This window comes from Lepidochelys kempii, chromosome 5 (genome assembly GCF_965140285.1).
Source record: "Lepidochelys kempii isolate rLepKem1 chromosome 5, rLepKem1.hap1, whole genome shotgun sequence".
Lineage (NCBI taxonomy): Eukaryota > Metazoa > Chordata > Testudines > Cheloniidae > Lepidochelys > Lepidochelys kempii.
In genome coordinates this window covers 4,667,167-4,685,446 of record NC_136384.1, presented here as the reverse complement: position 1 = coordinate 4,685,446, position 18,280 = coordinate 4,667,167, and the positions used below count along the sequence as shown (strand labels likewise).

The 18,280-nt window shown below is 47.4% G+C and overlaps 1 protein-coding gene across 2 annotated transcripts in view; it reads left to right on the top strand.

The window, feature by feature from the left end:
- Window positions 1-18,280, top strand: part of DNAI1 (dynein axonemal intermediate chain 1) — a 275,417-nt gene that overhangs the window by 59,695 nt on the left and 197,442 nt on the right. For both annotated transcript variants that reach the window (XM_073343359.2, XM_078852695.1), the window contains exons 10-11: window positions 13,542-13,626; window positions 17,415-17,532. In XM_073343359.2, coding sequence (XP_073199460.2) covers window positions 13,542-13,626; window positions 17,415-17,532 — 203 coding nt within the window. The remainder of the gene's footprint in view (window positions 1-13,541; window positions 13,627-17,414; window positions 17,533-18,280) is intronic.

The following is an 18,280-nucleotide window of genomic DNA, read 5'->3' as shown; positions in this document are numbered from 1 at the left end:
AATCCAGGAAAAAGGACGAGAAATTATTATCTGCTGCTTTCACGGAGGGAGGGAGGGAATGGTCACTGATGACATGTACCCAAAATCACCTGTGGCTACCTTGTCTGTTATCTCAATTTTTTTTAATTAATAAAGAAAGAATGCATGGTTTCAAAACAATAGTTACTTTATTTCAAAGGTGGGAGGGTGGTTGGCTTACAGGGAATTAAAATCAACAAAGGGGGCGAGTTTGCATCAAGGAGAAAAACACACAACTGTCACACCATAGCCTGGTCAGTCATGAAACTGGTTTTCAAAGTCTCTGTGATGCGCAGCACACCTTGCTGTGCTCTTCTAATCAGTGTCTGGCTGCTCAAAATCGGACGCCAGGCGATTTGCCTCCCCCGCCATAAACGTCTCCCCCTTACTCTCACAGATATTATGGAGCACACAGCAAGGAGCAATAACAATGGGAATGTTGGTTGCGCTGAGGTCTGACCTAGTCAGCAAACAGTGCCAGCGAGCTTTTAAATGTCCAAAAGCACATTCTACCACCATTCTGCACTTGCCCAGCCTATAGTTGAACTGCTCCTTACTACTGTCCAGGCTTCATGAGCCATGGGAGCAAGGGGTAGGCTGGGGTGGGCGCGACCGCGCGGTGCTGCTGGCTGGGAGAGCAGCCTGAGGCAGAAGCCTCCAGCTCTCAGGAGATCAGGATAGCAGAGCTGCAGCGGAAGCAGTGGAGCGAGCAAAACACCGTTGATGAGGATGGCTCGCAGTCCTACTGCACCATCTGCTGCAGAGTTGCCGCAGATCAGGATAGCAGAGTTGCAGCGGAATCAGTGGAGCCGTTCACCCTTGAGGCGAAGGCACCCAGGAGCTGCTGCTGTGTGGCCAAGGCAAAGGAGCAAGAGCCCTGGAGCTGTTACATGTGGAATGTGCAGCTGCAAGGGCAGAAATATGATGCACCTAAAATCTAAAAAGGCCCGCACATTTCCCAGAGTCGCTACCCTTGATAACAGTCAATGATTATTGATCAATCAATGATCATTGATTGATAACAGTCAATGATAATAGTCAATGATTGCATTGGCTACTTGGATCACTGCAGCCCCCACAGTAGACTTGCCCACAACAACAGTGGTGACGGTGAGCTAAGCGGGCTCCCGCTTGCAGTGCTGTGGCGTCTGTGCGGTTAACCCAGGAAAAAAGCCACGAAACAATTGTCTGCCTTTGCTTTCATGGAGGGAGGGAGGAAGGGAGGGAGAGAGGAGCAACTGACGACATGTACCCAAAACCACCCACGACAATGTTTTTGCCCCTTCAGGCATTGGGAGCTCAACCCAGAATTCCAATGGGCAGCGGAGACTGCGGGAACTGTGGGATAGCCACCCACAGTGCACTGCTCTGAAAGTCGATGCTAGCTACGGTACTGTGGACGTACTCCGCCAACTTACTGCGTTGAGTGGGGACGCACGCAATGGACTGTATAAAACTGCTTCCGAAAAATCGACTTCTATAAAATCGACCTAATTTCATAGTGTAGACATATCCTAAGAGTGAAAACAAACAGTTCATGGACAATCTGTCATCTGAAATGATTTACCCTTTGTGACTGTCTTTAGCACTTTGCTTGTTTGGGATGGCGTGTTTGCAGGAAACAGGGCTGGCATGAGGGCCTTGGCTGTCTTAAACCCTGTTGTGGAGCTAGTGCAATATTTCCTTCCTGTGTGTTCAAAGTTTCTTCGAAAGCAGGGAAGACGTGTAGCTCTAATGTGTTATTTGGTGGTGGTGCAGAAGTTACAGGTTCGGCATCAGGGGGATTTATGTGTTCTGGATATTTTATTATACATCAGCAGAACCCTTGTTTCTAAGGAAGTAGCGGAGTTATACATTGTGACTGGCCTGCTGCTGAAATGTAAACACGAAGCATTTATCAAAAAGGAATATCAATGACAGGTCAAGCCATTTGTTTTCAAATCCCTAGTCCATTATCCAGTCCTAACGTATGATTCCATTCGCCTTATTGCTGTTCTGTAAAATAGTATACTTCAAAAAACCAAACAAAATATTTAGTTAGCTGGTGAGCTTGTGTTTAGAGTCAGAGCCAGGTCAGGAGTGGCTTACAGCGGAAAAATCAATTTCAAATGGACCTTTAAAAAAAAATTTGGCCTATCAAGTCCATTGAAGATTAATTTGAATAAGATACAGAATTAATCAATCCTGAAAGAGAAAGTAACCCAATTAGAAAATAGCTTACTTTGATTTATATTCGTGCCATATGGGGGTTTATTCATGGTTACATTACTGAAGAGTTACAGCCTAACGGGCTAATAAGAAAACTGACATATGACTTTTCCACTTCTTCTAGACAGAATTTAATTGGCTCACGCTCAGTTCCTGTAAACAAAGACTTTTTAAAAAGTCGGCCTATTTCATACTCACCAAATTAAAACAGACGATCATCTTTAAGGCAGGGTCTAGCATTCATAGAATCATAGAATATCAGGGTTGGAAGGGACTTCAGGAGGTCATCTAGTCCAATCCCCTGCTCAAAGCAGGACCAATCCCCAACTAAATCATCCCAGCCAGGGCTTTGTCAAGCCTGACCTTAAAAACCTCTAAGGAAGGAGATTCCACCACCTCCCTAGGTAATGCATTCCAGTGTTTCACCACCCTCCTAGTGAAAAAGTTTTTCCTAATATCCAACCTACACCTCCCGCACTGCAACTTGAGACCATTATTCCTTGTTCTGTCATCTGCTACCACTGAGAACAGTCTAGATCCATCCTCTTTGGAACCCCCTTTCAGGTAGTTGAAAGCAGCTATCAAATCCCCCCTCATTCTTCTCTTCCGCAGACTAAACAATGCCAGTTCCCTCAGCCTCTCCTCATAAGTCACATGTTCCAGTCCCCTAATCATTTTTGTTGCCCTCCGCTGGACGTTTTCCAATTTGTCCACATCTTCCTTGTAGTGGGGGGCCCAAAACTGGACACAGTACTCCAGATGAGGCCTCACCAATGTCGAATAGAGGGGAACGATCACGTCCCTCGATCTGCTGGCAATGCCCCTACTTATACATCCCAAAATGCTATTGGCCTTCTTGGCAACAAGGGCACACTGTTGACTCATATCCAGCTTCTCGTCCACTGTAACCCCTAGGTCCTTTTCTGCAGAACTGCTGCCGAGCCATTCGGTCCCTAGTCTGTAGCAGTGCATGGGATTCTTCCGTCCTAAGTGCAGGACTCTGCACTTGTCCTTGTTGAACCTCATCAGATTTCTTTTGGCACAATCCTCTAATTTGTCTAAGGCCCTTTGTATCTTATCCCTACCCTCCAGCGTATCTACCTCTCCTCCTAGTTTAGTGTCATCTGCAAACTTGCTGAGGGTGCAATCCACACCATCCTCCAGATCATTTATGAAGATATTGAAGAAAACCGGCCCAAGGACTGACCCTTGGGGCACTCCACTTGATACTGGCTGCCAACTAGACATGGAGCCATTGATCATTACCCGTTGAGCCTGACAATCTAGCCAACTTTCTATCCACCTTATAGTCCATCTTTGAGAGTGTAACTCTCCTGGGTGCTGTTTTGGTACAATAGAGTAAGTATTCTCTGCTGATCTTCACTTCAAGGTGCAATCTCAGACATGAAGTTGAGAAGCCTAGGGGTGAGAGTGAGAGGAACATGGGCCATATTCCTGCTGATCTATGTGGGGATCAGCAGGGACATTGCTCCTTATCCTGGTACAGCAGTACTTACGTGGTAAGGGGCATTACAGGGAGAAGAATTGAATTCTTTTGAAGCAGTGAATACTGGCCTCTGCTGAAGGCTGAGTTTAACAGAGTTGGCGGACCATTGAAGATCCAATATGGCCTATCTTATGTTTATCACACACTGGTGGCATATGAATTTGTTTAATTGCTCACTTCTTTCAAACATATCTTCATCTTGCCAGCATTTTAATCACTCTATCCATTAGACTTCTTCAGTGCAAGATGCCGATGGCAGCCAATGACGGGTCTAAACTTGGGTTCCCAACGTTGGTAATGCTGTTGGAGCTGAACAAGAGGTAGCAAAGGTGGGGAATTGTGAGGAAATGTCTCTAGTGTCAACAGAGAAAAAGACATTGCAGGAGTTGAGAAAAGGAAATTGGTGCAATTGAGGGGGGAGTGATTTTTATTCAGACCTTTTACATTTTTGTTAACACCCATTTAATTCCAATGGCTAATGCGTGTTTTGGAGAAAGGTAGTCTTCGTTAGAAATCCATCACCACCACCCTGCTTTGCCACCACCTCTAATAAATTGTGAGAGTACCAATATACATACTGTGAAATTTCCAAGCAGACCTCTAGCAAAATCTAAGGAAGAGCACAGTTGGTATTGCTAAGGTACAAGCAGGAAAATCCCAGCAAGAAAAAAGGGTTCCTTTTTAATGTATCATAAAGAGACAAGTAAAGGGGATATGCTAAAAAAAGGAAGGATAGAATGTGGAGCTGACAGGCCCCAAGCTCCCAGTCACCCAACATCTTTGTCCCTCCTGTTTCTGGCCGAGGCCCTGAAGCCCCTCTCTCCTCCTCTCTGACCCCTACCATACCACTCATCTCCATCTCTCCCCCTTCCCCTATCTCCCCCTACTCCTCTGTCCCCCAATCCGCCCCTTGCACCATCCCAACCCCCACATTCCCTGCACTGCTCTAACCCCTCACCACCTTCCCCGTTGCTCCATATTTCCTAGCTCTGCACCAAAAAAATTATAAGAATCTGACAATATGATGAGCAGTTCATGTTAGGAATCCCTTACCCAGTTGAACTAGTTTTCCTTTCATCACACGCAGATTCATTGTTCAGGAAAGGGGATTTACATTATCCTTCCTGCTTACTCGAATCTTTTGTCTTCCCTCTGTTTGTTTAATGCTAACTTCCTTTGACAATACTTCGAAAGTAAAATCTCAGTTGGCAGATGGATTTTAGGGCACTTTATCCCTCTTCAACCAGAAATTATGGTGTCAGGACAAAATTTCCAAAAGGAGCCCCTGCAAAATGCAAGGAATATGCAAAAGACACATCCTCTGCAAACTGCGAAGGGTGGAACTCAAACTCTCAGGGGATGGATGCAGCTCAGGTTCAATGACCTCCACATGTCACCTTGAACCTCATAGTTACTGTGACAACAGATTGCATGGAAACCCGCTTGCTTCCTCAGAGCCCTGAGCCAGAAGAAAACATAAAATCATCACTGATAAAGTTTGCAGATGACATAAAAATTTAGGGAAGGGGTAAATAATGAAGATGACAGGTCACTGATACCGAGCGATCTGGATTGCTAAGTAAGCTGGCTGCAAGCAACTAATATGTGTTTTAATACAGTTAAATGTAAATGAATACATCTAGGAACAAAGAATGTAGGCCATGCTTACAGGAGGGTGGACTCTGTCCTGGAAAGCAGTGACTCTGAAAAAGATTTGAGGGATAATTAGCTGAACATGAGGTCCCAGTACGACACTGTGGCCAAAGGGGCTAATGCAAAATAGGTGAATCTAGTGTAGGAGTAAAAAGCTTATTTTATCTCTGTATTTGTGCGACCACTGCTGAAATCCTGGGTTCAGGTCTGGTGCCCACAATTCAAGACAGATGTTGATAAATTGGAGAAGGTTCAGAGAAGAGCCATGAGAATGAATAAAGGATTAGAAAACTTGCCTTAGAGTGATAAAGAGCTAAATCTATTTAGTTTAACAAGGAGAAGGTTAAGGGGTGACGTTATTACAGTCTTAGTATCTACATGGGGAACTAATATGTAATAATGTGTTCTTCGATCAAGCAGAGAAAGGTCTAACGTGATCCAATGGCTGAAAGTTGAAGCTAGACAAATTCAGACTGGAAATAAGGCGTACATTTTTAACAGTGAGGGTAATTAACCATTGGAACAATTTACCGAGGGTCATCTAGATTCTCCATCCCTGGCAATTTTAAATCAAGGTTAGATGTTTTTCTAAAAGCTCTGCTCTAGGAATTGTTTGGAGGAAGTTCTTTGGCCTGTGTTCTACAGGAAATCAGATTCGATAATCACAATGGTCCCTGCTGGCCTTGGAATCTATCAATCGAGTCTTGCTGCACATGTGCATGTCACTCTGAGGAATGTCAGTTTGGCATGTGCCGATCTGTAGCTATGAACTGTACCCTTAACTAGGTGACCATACTTCCCAAAGGGAAAACGGGATACCGCATGCGTGGGGCTAGCCCGACCCTTCCTCCCCCCTCCCCCGCCCCCTGCCGCGCAGCTGGCATTGCTGCTTGACTAGCCCTACCTCCCCTGTCACGAGGCTGGGGCTGGTGTGACTGCTCACTTGAGCCCTGCCTTCTCCCTGCCGGAGCCTTGACTCCCCCCTGCATGAGGCTGGCATCACCACGCACTCCCCCCCCCGCACGTTCCTCTGCACCCCACTTTTGTCAAAATGTGGGCATTTATCCCATTTGCTCTTGTCAACTTGATCAGACAAATGCCCACTTTTGCCAAAAAAGTCGGGATAGCTGGGACAGGGCTTAAAAAAGGGGATTGCCCTGGCCAAAACGGGACGTACGGTCATCCTACCTTTAACAACTTGTTCTCTGTTACTTCCCTAAATCGGCAGTGGGTGCTGTGTATTAGCTGAGATCAATCCCAAGTGACTGAGAGCAGTTTGGGGAGGACCAGAGGCATAGTTTGAGCCCAACAAGTTGAAAGATGTAGATGATTTTGTAAAATGCTAGTGTTTTTGTGGGGGAGGGGCTAGGGAATCCCTTGCTCAAATGGCCCCAAATTTGGATCACTAATCCTACTCTGCATCCCCATAAGGCACAGCAAATTTCAACACAACCAAAGTCGTCATGTGGATTTTAGAGCACTTAGAATAGTACACCTTTAAACAGACGGTGATGCTCAACTTGAACTGGAGAGTTAGTGCCCCGTTATAATACAAGATTTTGGAAAGTGGGTATCCAAAATGAGTCTCCTAAGTCGCTATTTAGGCACCTAAACAAATGGCCTGACTGACAGTTGCACTGAAGGCAATGTAACAGACTGGCAGCCTTTGCCTTAAGTGTCCCATCCTGTTAGCAGCCTGATCCTGCTGGGAAAGCATAAAGTGGGTTCCACTGAAACACTGTGACACCTGCCTCCCTGGGTAGAAGGGAGGTTGGAGTGGTTGTCTGAGAGAGAGGATTTGGGCTGAGTCTTAAGGGTAAAACTCTTGGAACAGCCAAGCCTGGGGAGAAGGTTGGAACTGAATGTTGGTTAGTCCAAGATTTCTTTGTTTATAGAACCAAACCTTTGGAAAGGGGTGAGTTTGGACTCCACCTAGCCTGTGGATTGTGCATAGGGAGCAGGCTGGGGAATATGCCTGATCACAGGAATCACTCTTGGATCACCTGGATTAAATGTGGAATGTAAAGCCTGGATAGCAGGAAAAACCACATCCCGTGTGACTTTAGATGATGTTTTTCAAGGAGCTTTGGAGATGCCAGCTGATCAGCAATGTGGAGGACATTTACTGCAGTGGCAGTGAAGGAGGAGGAGAAGTCAGGGTAACTTCTTCTCCTGCCTTCTTCCCCTGTGATTTGCAGAAAGAGCTGGTGCCAGTTTCACACAGTGCCTGTCATTCAGAGTGGGGGGAGATGGGGGCTGAGCTGGGCTGCAGTGTGCTCAACTCAGCACCCTCCTTTCCTCGAACGGAAAAGGGAGAGATCTCCATTCTCCCTCTTTTATATGGGAAAGAAAAGGGTAAATCAGGTAAACATCTTACATGCAACAAACTGTACCATCGAATCTCTCTGGATAGGAATTCCATGCTTGCATAATAAGAATATAGCAGTCAGAATATCCTACTGACCACCTGACCAGGATGGTGACAGTGACTGTGAAATGCTAAGGGAGGTTAAAGAGGCAACAAAAGCAGAAAGCGCAACGTTTAAGGGTGTTTTCAGCTATACTTGTATTGTCTGGGTACATGTCACCACAGGACATTATGCAGAGATAAAATTTCTAGACACCATCAGTGACTGCTTCTTGGAGCAGCTAGGCTTATCCCTCAAGGGGAGAGGCAATTCTTGATTTGGTTCTAAGTGGAGCACAGGATTTGGTCCAAGAGGTGAATAGAGCTAAATTGCTTGGTAATAGTGACCACAATGTAATTAAATGTAACATTCCTGTAGGGGGGATAATACTAAAAAAGCCCACCATGGTAAGATTTAACTTTAAAAAGGGGAACTGTATGAAAATGAGGATGCTTGTTAGAGGGAAGTTAAAAGCAGCTGTCATAAGGGTTAAATACCTGCAAGCAGCATGGCAACTATTTAAAAACACCATAATAGAGGCTCAGACTAAATATATACCCCAAATTAGAAAAGAAAGTAAGAGCACCAAAGGAATGCCGCCATGGATAGCCAGCAGATTAATGGAGGCCATTATAGGCAAAAGGCCTCCTTTAAAATTGGGAAGTCAAATCCTAAGTGCACAAACTCTGGCAGATTAAGTGTAAAAGTATCATAAGACAGGCCAAGAAAAAATGTAAGAAGCAACTTGCTAAAGATGCACAAACTAACAGTAAGAATTTTTTTTAAGTACTTCAGAAGCAGCAAACCTAAGAAGCAGACAGTAGGGTCTACACTGCAATAAAAAACCCGCAGCATGAGGCTCAGGGCCTGAGTCAATAGACTTGGGTTGCGGGGCTGAAAATTGCAGTATAGATGTTCCGGCTCAGGCTGGAGCCCAAGCTCTGAGACCCTCTCCGCTGGTGGGGTCTCAGAGTCCAGCCTCCAGCCTGAGGCCAAACGTCTACACTTCATAGAATCATAGAATATCAGGGTTGGAAGGGACCCCAGAAGGTCATCTAGTCCAACCCCCTGCTCGAAGCAGGACCAATTCCCAGTTAAATCATCCCAGCCAGGGCTTTGTCAAGCCTGACCTTAAAAACCTCTAAGGAAGGAGATTCTACCACCTCCCTAGGTAACGCATTCCAGTGTTTCACCACCCTCTTAGTGAAAAAGTTTTTCCTAATATCCAATCTAAACCTCCCCCACTGCAACTTGAGACCATTACTCCTCGTTCTGTCATCTGCTACCATTGAGAACAGTCTACAGCCATCCTCTTTGGAACCCCCTTTCAGGTAGTTGAAAGCAGCTATCAAATCCCCCCTCATTCTTCTCTTCTGCAGGCTAAACAATCCCAGCTCCCTCAGCCTCTCCTCATAAGTCATGTGTTCCAGACCCCTAATCATTTTTGTTGCCCTTCGCTGGACTCTCTCCAATTTATCCACATCCTTCTTGTAGTGTGGGGCCCAAAACTGGACACAGTACTCCAGATGAGGCCTCACCAATGTCGAATAGAGGGGAACGATCACGTCCCTCGATCTGCTCGCTATGCCCCTACTTATACATCCCAAAATGCCATTGGCCTTCTTGGCAACAAGGGCACACTGCTGACTCATATCCAGCTTCTCGTCCACTGTCAGCCCTAGGTCCTTTTCCGCAGAACTGCTGCCTAGCCATTCGGTCCCTAGTCTGTAGCTGTGCATTGGGTTCTTCTGTCCTAAGTGCAGGACCCTGCACTTATCCTTATTGAACCTCATCAGATTTCTTTTGGCCCAATCCTCCAATTTGTCTAGGTCCTTCTGTATCCTATCCCTCCCCTCCAGCGTATCTACCACTCCTCCCATTTTAGTATCATCCGCAAATTTGCTGAGAGTGCAATCCACACCATCCTCCAGATCATTTATGAAGATATTGAACAAAACCGGCCCCAGGACCGACCCTTGGGGCACTCCACTTGATACCGGCTGCCAACTAGACATGGAGCCATTGATCACTACCCGTTGAGCCCGACAATCTAGCCAGCTTTCTACCCACCTTATAGTGCATTCATCCAGCCCATACTTCCTTAACTTGCTGACAAGAATACTGTGGGAGACCGTGTCAAAAGCTTTGCTAAAGTCAAGAAACAATACATCCACTGCTTTCCCTTCATCCACAGAACCAGTAATCTCATCATAAAAGGCGATTAGATTAGTCAGGCATGACCTTCCCTTGGTGAATCCATGCTGGCTGTTCCTGGTCACTTTCCTCTCATGCAAGTGCTTCAGAATTGATTTTTTGAGGACCTGCTCCATGATTTTTCCAGGGACTGAGGTGAGGCTGACTGGCCTGTAGTTCCCAGGATCCTCCTTCTTCCCTTTTTTAAAGATGGGCACTACATTAGCCTTTTTCCAGTCATCCGGGACTTCCCCGGTTCGCCACGAGTTTTCAAAGATAATGGCCAATGGCTCTGCAATCACAGCCGCCAATTCCTTCAGCACTCTCGGATGCAACTCGTCCGGCCCCATGGACTTGTGCACATCCAGCTTTTCTAAATAGTCCCTAACCACCTCTATCTCCACAGAGGGCTGGCCATCTCTTCCCCATTTTGTGATGCCCAGCGCAGCAGTTCTTATCTCCACAGCCTTAGCCCTTTGAGCCCGCGTCAGCTGACCCAGGCCAGCCATGGCTATTCCGCAGGTCTTTTATTGCAGTGACCAATCTGCTAAAGGAGCATTCAATGAAGATAAGGCCATTGCCCAAATAAATTTGTTAGTCTCTAAGGTGCCACAAGGACTCCTCGTTGTTATTGCAGAGAAGCTAAATGATAAACACTAATAAGTCACCAGGTCCAGATGGGTTTCAGAGTAACAGCTGTGTTAGTCTGTATTCGCAAAAAGAAAAGGAGTACTTGTGGCACCTTAGAGACTAACCAATTTATTTGAGCATAAGCTTTCGTGAGCTACAGCTCACTTCATTGGATGCATACTGTGGAAAGTGTAGAAGATCTTTTTATACACACAAAGAATGAAAAAATACCTCCCCCCACCCCACTCTCCTGCTGGTAATAGCTTATCTAAAGTGATCACTCTCCTTACAATGTGTATGATAATCAAGTTGGGCCATTTCCAGCACAAATCCAGGTTTTCTCACCCCCCCCCCCACACAAACCCACTCTCCTGCTGGTAATAGCTTATCTAAAGTGACCACTCTCCTTACAATGTGTATGATAATCAAGGTGGGCCATTTCCAGCACAAATCCAGGGTTTAACAAGAACGTCTGGGGGCGGGGTAGGAAAAAACAAGGGGAAATAGGTTACCTTGCATAATGACTTAGCCACTCCCAGTCTCTATTCAAGCCTAAATTAATTGTATCCAATTTGAAAATGAATTCCAATTCAACAGTTTCTCGCTGGAGTCTGGATTTGAAGGTTTTTTGCTGTAATATCGCAACTTTCATGTCTGTAATCGCGTGACCAGAGACATTGAAGTGTTCTCTGACTGGTTTATGAATGTTATAATTCTTGACATCTCAAGAATGGGGGTGGGGTGAGAAAACCTGGATTTGTGCTGGAAATGGCCCAACTTGATTATCATACACATTGTAAGGAGAGTGATCACTTTAGATAAGCTATTACCAGCAGGAGAGTGGGGTGGGGGGAGGTATTTTTTCATGCTTTGTGTGTATAAAAAGACCTTCTACACTTTCCACAGTATGCATCCGATGAAGTGAGCTATAGCTCACGAAAGCTTATGCTCAAATAAATTGATTAGTCTCTAAGTTGCGACAAGTACTCCTTTTCTTTTTGCAGGTCCAGATGGTGTCACCCAAGAGTTCTGAAGGAACTCAAATATGAAATGGCAGAACTACTAACTGTGATATGTGCCTTGGCATGTAGGAGAATGGCCAGGCATATCTGTGATCTAGCAGAGGTGGAAGGTTAGGAATATTGGTGTGCACTGTCGGGGGAGTCAAAGCGTCCACCATTCATAGGATACCTGATATTAGATATATGCTCAATACGAAGGCAGTGTAGAATGAAGGAAGGAGCACTGGTTTGGGAGCCAGGCATTCCTGTGTAGTATTCCTGGCTCTGCCACTGACTCTCTGTGTGGCCGTTGGCAAGTTATGCCACCTTTCTGTCTGTTTCTCCATCTGTAAAAGGGGGTGATGATACTTCCCAGGGGTGATGTGAGGATTAATTAGTGTCTTTACATGAAATAAAGCCCTATATAAATGCCAAGTCTTAGTATGCCTATGAAATGGAGTGAAGTCAGGGTAAGGCTAGTGGCCGAGCATGCATATGCCCTGATGTTGGCCTTCAAAGCCTAGCAGTGTTTTGATGATGGAAGTCTTTGAGGTGTTGACAGGGCTTTGATGGGGTATGGTCATACAAATAATAAAGATAATAATGGTGGTTCACTTAGGATGTGTGGATGCAGGACTTTGAAACAGCAAAATATGAAAGCTCAGTGCCCCTGGCTTTGAGTTCTCCATGCATGGGGAGAACCCTCTGACTCCCTAGCATGGGTATAAACAGCAGTGTAGACAGTGAGGCACTGCTTAGGTGAGTAGAGTACAGACCCAGTGAAAGACTCCGGCAGGGGAAGGCAGTGGGGAAAGGCTCTGACTCCCACTGCCGGAGCCTTTCCCTGCTGCCACCCTCTGCCAGAGCCTTTCGCTGCTGGATGTAGCTGCACACCACAGTATAGGTGCAGCCTGCTTTTCACTGCCATGTGTGGCTACACATACCCCACATGCTGCTACCAGAGATGTGCAGTGTAGACATACCTCTAGGTATATCAGTGTAACCCTGGAATGCCTGGGAGGGACCTGGAGGCAGACCTGAACTGCAGGGTTTGGACTTCCCCAGAGTTCAGAGGAGGAAGGTGTTTGGATTTGTGCCCATCACTGGAATTCCTATTAGGACACAGAGACAAAGAGCGGCACATCCCTCCTCAGGCTACCCAGGGTTTAACGTTGTGCAGGGCTCTATCCGTGTTTGTCAATGCATAGTAGACCCAGGAGTGATGGAAGGTCCCTAACGTGGGGGGCCACCAGTGTCCGAACTGTGACCCCGCCTCCCCTGTGCCACCCCTCCCCCCTGAGGCCCTGCTCCCTCAGCGCCCTGAGCTCCCGGCCTGCGCCGCCCATTCCCCTAACACCCCACCCTCATGCCACCCCTTTTCCCCAAGACCCAGCTCCTGTGCCGCCTCTTCCCCCCCCAGACCCTACCCTCTTCCCCATTGCTCACCCTTGTGGCCAGTAAAAAGTGGGAGGGAATAGCTTCCCACTTTTAAAGGTGTGTGTGTGTGGGGGGGGGGGGCATGGCCCTCCAGTGCCACTGGTAGCACCACACCTGCAAGATGGAATTTTCCACTGTGCTAGGCCAGCAAGGAACCTAATTCTCATTGACTTTCATAGGCAACTGGACACAAAGCTGCCTTTTGTGCCTTTGAAAATCTCCCCCACGGTGTGACTGATTCCATTAGCTATGTGCTGCATGATACTGTTGATCTGCATACAACTTAAAGTCGAGTTCCCAGAGATTTACTGAAACCCTCTGAACTTTGCTTGTCCGTGCGAGACCCTGAAACCCCTTAGTCTAGAGGTCCAACAGGAGAGGGGGGCTCTTTGCTAATTTTCAGGGAACCACGGCACAGGAAATAATTTCCCTTTCTTTCAACATGTTGGTTGTAAAATTTCTCCTCATTGTTTTACTTTTTGGCAGAGTGATGATGTATCCAAGGTGACCAAGGCAGCTAAAATAGTGGAGCGGATGGTCAATCAGAATACCTTTGATGACATTGCACAAGGTACCGGACTTTCATTCACACTCAGATGTCAGTTCTGCGGAAGAGACCGGCACACCGTTGTGATGAGGGTGGTGAAAGCTCCTTTGAGAATGCAGGCTGTGGGTTTTCAAAGCAGCCTAGGAAAGTTCTATTCAGTGGTATTTGGGTGCCTAACACTCTGACTCCATGGGAAAGCCCAGCTGTAATCAATTACAATTGACCAGTCTGTGCATCAAGTCCTTGATCAGTACCATGTTGCTGATCACTTCCTTAGAGAAGTCAGAGGCTACTCACCGTTATCAACTCTGTGGCCACACCTGGCATAATGACTCCCATGGAATCATCACCTGTGCATGGAGAGGAAGAGGATTGGTGAGATATGTAACTGAGAAGAATCCCTGTTTGCTCTTCAGGATGGCTGTGCAATGTTGATCCTTTCCAGGGTCACCATGACAAAGTGCAATAGTTCATGGAATGTTACGTCAAGCCATGTCAGTCCATGTAACAGAGAAATCTGCATGAAAGGCCACCTCTGATAGGCTGCCCTTTTGCCCTAAGTGACCACTTTAAGTGGCCCAAAGGTTGCCAATACTGTACCATTTTGGTCACTCCTTATTTAAAATCCACAAGCTAGATTCAGCCCAAGATGAGACGGACCCCCTTCAGCTGACAGAAGCCAGGACACAGCCCTCCCAGTAATGGAAAATCTGCATCGGGGAGCATGAGGGCAGTATAAGACACCCACAGTATTGCTTCCACAGGCGTGGGCACAGCCAGCCCACATAGTCCCCAGCATAGCACTGGCCTGGGAAGGTTTATGGCCAGGACACGTGGAGAATTTACTGATTCTATATATACCCCATGTAGCCTCTCCTTTGGAGCCCTGAGGTCAATTTAAAGCTTCCCCTCCCTGGCAGAGACCCCAAGTGAGGGCATTTTATTCTAATGCCTAATGGTTAGGCAGGGAGATGTGCGTCCGGACTCCTGGGTTTTATTTCTAGCTCTGCCGGTGAATAATTCGGTGACCTTGGGCAAATCGCTTACCTGTCCAGAGCCTCAATTCCACCATCAGGAAAGTGAGGCTAATCATGTTTCTCTGCCTCCCAGGGATACTGTGAGGACAGATTAATTAGTGAGAGTTTGTAAAAGGCTCTGTGATCCTCGGCGCGAAAGTACCTCAGAAGTGCCAAGGATTATTATGTATTCGTACCGCAAGTAAAACATTGCAATATGCAGGTGTTACATCTTCATAACCCTAGAAAGATTACAACAGGGAATCTGGGGAAGCATTTTCTGGTGGAGTTAAATTTTGTCTTGATTCAAAGAGGAGATCTGCTGCTAACAGGAGGGTGCTATCTATATAGTGGGCCAGATTCTCAGCTGGTGTAACTCACCAGAGCTTCATTGACTTCTATGGAGGCACAGCTGAGGATCCCGCCCATTGCCTTGCCGATCACTGTAGGCTCTCCTACATGTCCCTGTGGCGTGGGGAGTTCTGTGCATGTAGGTATTGGGAGAGCACTCCACAATTTACTGTTGCTGTCTACCCACCTCCAGAGTGACCTGCATATAATAATGATACCTAGCTTTTATACAGTGCTTGTTATCAGCAGATCTCAAAGTGCTTTTACAAAGGAGGTCAGTATAATTATCCCCATTTTACAGATGGGTAAACCGAGGCACAGAGGTGCAATGACTTGCCCAAGGTCAGCCAATGGTAGAGCCAGGAGTAGAACCCAGGTCTCCCGAGTCCCAGGTTGACACTAACCAGTGGGCAAGCACGGTGCTTCACAAGATGCAGGAAGGCAAGATCACAGCCCAAAGATGCTTGCTATGTAAGGGTCCAGTTCTGTGTGTTCAGTGGGAGATGAGAATGCTTAGCAGCTCACAGAATTGGGCCCTAAGTTAGACAGAGTCAGCACAGTGTTTAAGGACCAGGCTGAGGAAGGCAGCAGAGTGCCAGAATAGAGGTGGAAAGCTAGGTGAAAGAACTGAGGTGTTTGGTACTGTGGTCTTGGGCCTGTATAAAAGAAGGTGGCAGAGAGAGGCTCCAGACATAAATGTGCCATGAAAAAAGGCACAAAGTCCCAACAGAGAGTACGCGATCTTTAAGGAGCGAGAAGTGGGCCGAGTGCAGGCCGCAGAAGAAGGATGTCAGATCAGAGAAATGAGATGTAGGCAGGAGCAGATCTGGGAACTTGCAGAAAGAAAACAGCCCAGCCAAGTCCATTCATTTATAAGGCACGCGCTGCTCCAAGCAGGCTGGGACTTAGGCAGCCATTCAGCAGGCACTGAGTTGTTTGATCCTCACTGGAATATGTCCCATGCTTTGCGTCGAGTTCCCTGAACAGGTGAGTTTCCTTTCATGGTGCAGGCACTGACAGTCTGAGCTGCCTGTACAAAGCAGCTGTACAAGCCTATCCACTATGGCTGCTTACAACAGGGAACAGAGGCCACTGGGACAGATTCCACACCTTGTCCGTTCTAACGGTGCCCCTCTCTCTTCCCACTCAAATCACTCCTGACACCCATCTGTACGGTGACACTCACAAGAATGGTGTTGGCGGATGTGGGATGGCGTTAATAGAACTTGCATTATCAGGACATGGCTGATCAGCACCTGCGCACCTTATTTGGTGGTGGTTCTCCTTTTCCACAAATAAATAACAAAACATTAGTCTGTGTCACCAATCTCCCGATGAGATCATCGATGGCTCTATAGTTTCCAAAAGAAAATGAGCCAGTGTGACCCAGGGCCTGAGCCACTGTACTTGCAACTTTAGGAGACCAGGCTCTATTCCCAGCTCTGCCACTGACCTGCTATGTGACCTTGAGCAAACCATTTCCCCTCCCACCCTTTATTAGGGTTGCCAACTTTCTAATCACACAAAACTGAACAGTCTTGCCCTGCCTCTTCCCCATGGCCCCACCCCTACCCCACCCCTTATCTGAGGCCTCGCCCACACTCACTCCATCCTTCCTCCCTCCATCGTTTGCTCTCCCCCACCCACACTTATGTTCACCGGGCTGGGGCAGGGGGTTGGGGTGTGGGGTGTATGTGTGTAGGGTGCGGGCTCCGAGAGGGAGTTTGGGTGTGGCAGGGGGCTCAGGGTTGGGGCAGGGGCTTGGGATGCAGGAGGGGGTGCAGGCTTTGGGAGGGAGTTAGGATGTGGGAGGGGGTTCCGACCTGGGGCAGGGCGTTCAGGGTTTACCTCAGGTGGCTCCCGAAAGTGGCCGGCATGTCTGGCTCCTAGCTGGAGGGGGCAGGGGGCTCTGTGCGCTGCCTGCACCCACAGACACCGCGCCCGTGGCTCCCACTGGCCGGGAATTGCAGCCAATGGGAGCTGTGGAGCTGGCAGTCAGGGCGAGGGCAGTGTGCAGAGTCCCCGTGGCCTCCCCTGTGCCTAGGAGCTGGACATACTGGCTACTTCCAGGAGCCACATAGAGCTAGGGCAGGCAGGGAGCCTGCATTAGCCCGACTGCGCCGCTGACCGCACTTTTAGCAGCTTGGTCAGCAGTGCTGACCAGAGCCCCCAGGATCCCTTTTCGACCGGGCAGGGACCATCTCTTGCTCTGTGTGCGTACAGCATCTAGCACTGCGTGGCCCTGACCTCACTTAGGGACTCCAGGCACTACGGGGATACAAACAATAAATCTCGGGCATGAGCAGTGCCTTTGGCACAAGCTCTGAACATGGCGGTGCCTACTCTTGAGCTAGGGGAGAGGAATGATCTTATTCTCCACCCGCAGGCACTGGTTACAGGCAGGCCCCTTTTGAATGCGCTGGTATTCGTTTCCTCTCCTTTTAGATTTTAAATATTTTGAGGATCCCGCGGATGAATACAGAGACCAGGAGGGGACTCTCCTTCCACTGTGGAAGTTTCAGTATGACAAAGCCAAGAGGCTTGCAGTCACTGCCATCTGCTGGTGAGTTTATTTGTTGCAGATTTTATCTCCTAAATCCTTGGGCAAGAATGGAATGAAATGACATGCCATCTTGCAAGCCAGCGTCCCTGTGAATTGTCATAACGTGGAATTGTAGCTCCGTTATTATGGCAAGAAGCCCAACGTTTTGTATAAAAACATTCTGAATGCTTTCTCTGGGAACACTGTTTGTTTGGAATAATTCAATTCAATGATTATTCGTTGGTGGTAGATAACCATGCCAGGTGCTGGTTTATGGACCAGCTGGCACCTGCTGTGGTACTGAATGTGCCAGGCACATGCTCGGATTCCATTGCCCTTCAGTGGAAGATGAGTACACTGCTGACTTAGTGTGGAGCACCAGGGCAAAGAGGTTAAATAAATGGAACAAATAAGAGGCCCTTCCCCTGAGAATTGTAAAACCAGATTGGACAGATCTCTGGAGAACATACAGGAAGAGTCAGTCCTGCACTGGCCTAGGGAGAGGTAGGAAAAGAACTATATGAAGGCAGAGGCTTTGGTCTGTGCACAGAAAAAAAAGAGCAGTATGAAGTGCTGATTCAATTGCATGTTCCAGTTAGGTAACTGCATGTGCAAAAGGATAAGTGAGACACTTAGGATATGTCTACACTGCAGTTAAAAACCCACAGTTGGCCTGTGCAGATGACTTGGGTTTGCAGAACTCAGGCTAAGGAGCTGTTCAATCGCAGTGTAGACAGTCAGGCTCAGGCTCGAGCCCAGACTCTAGGAC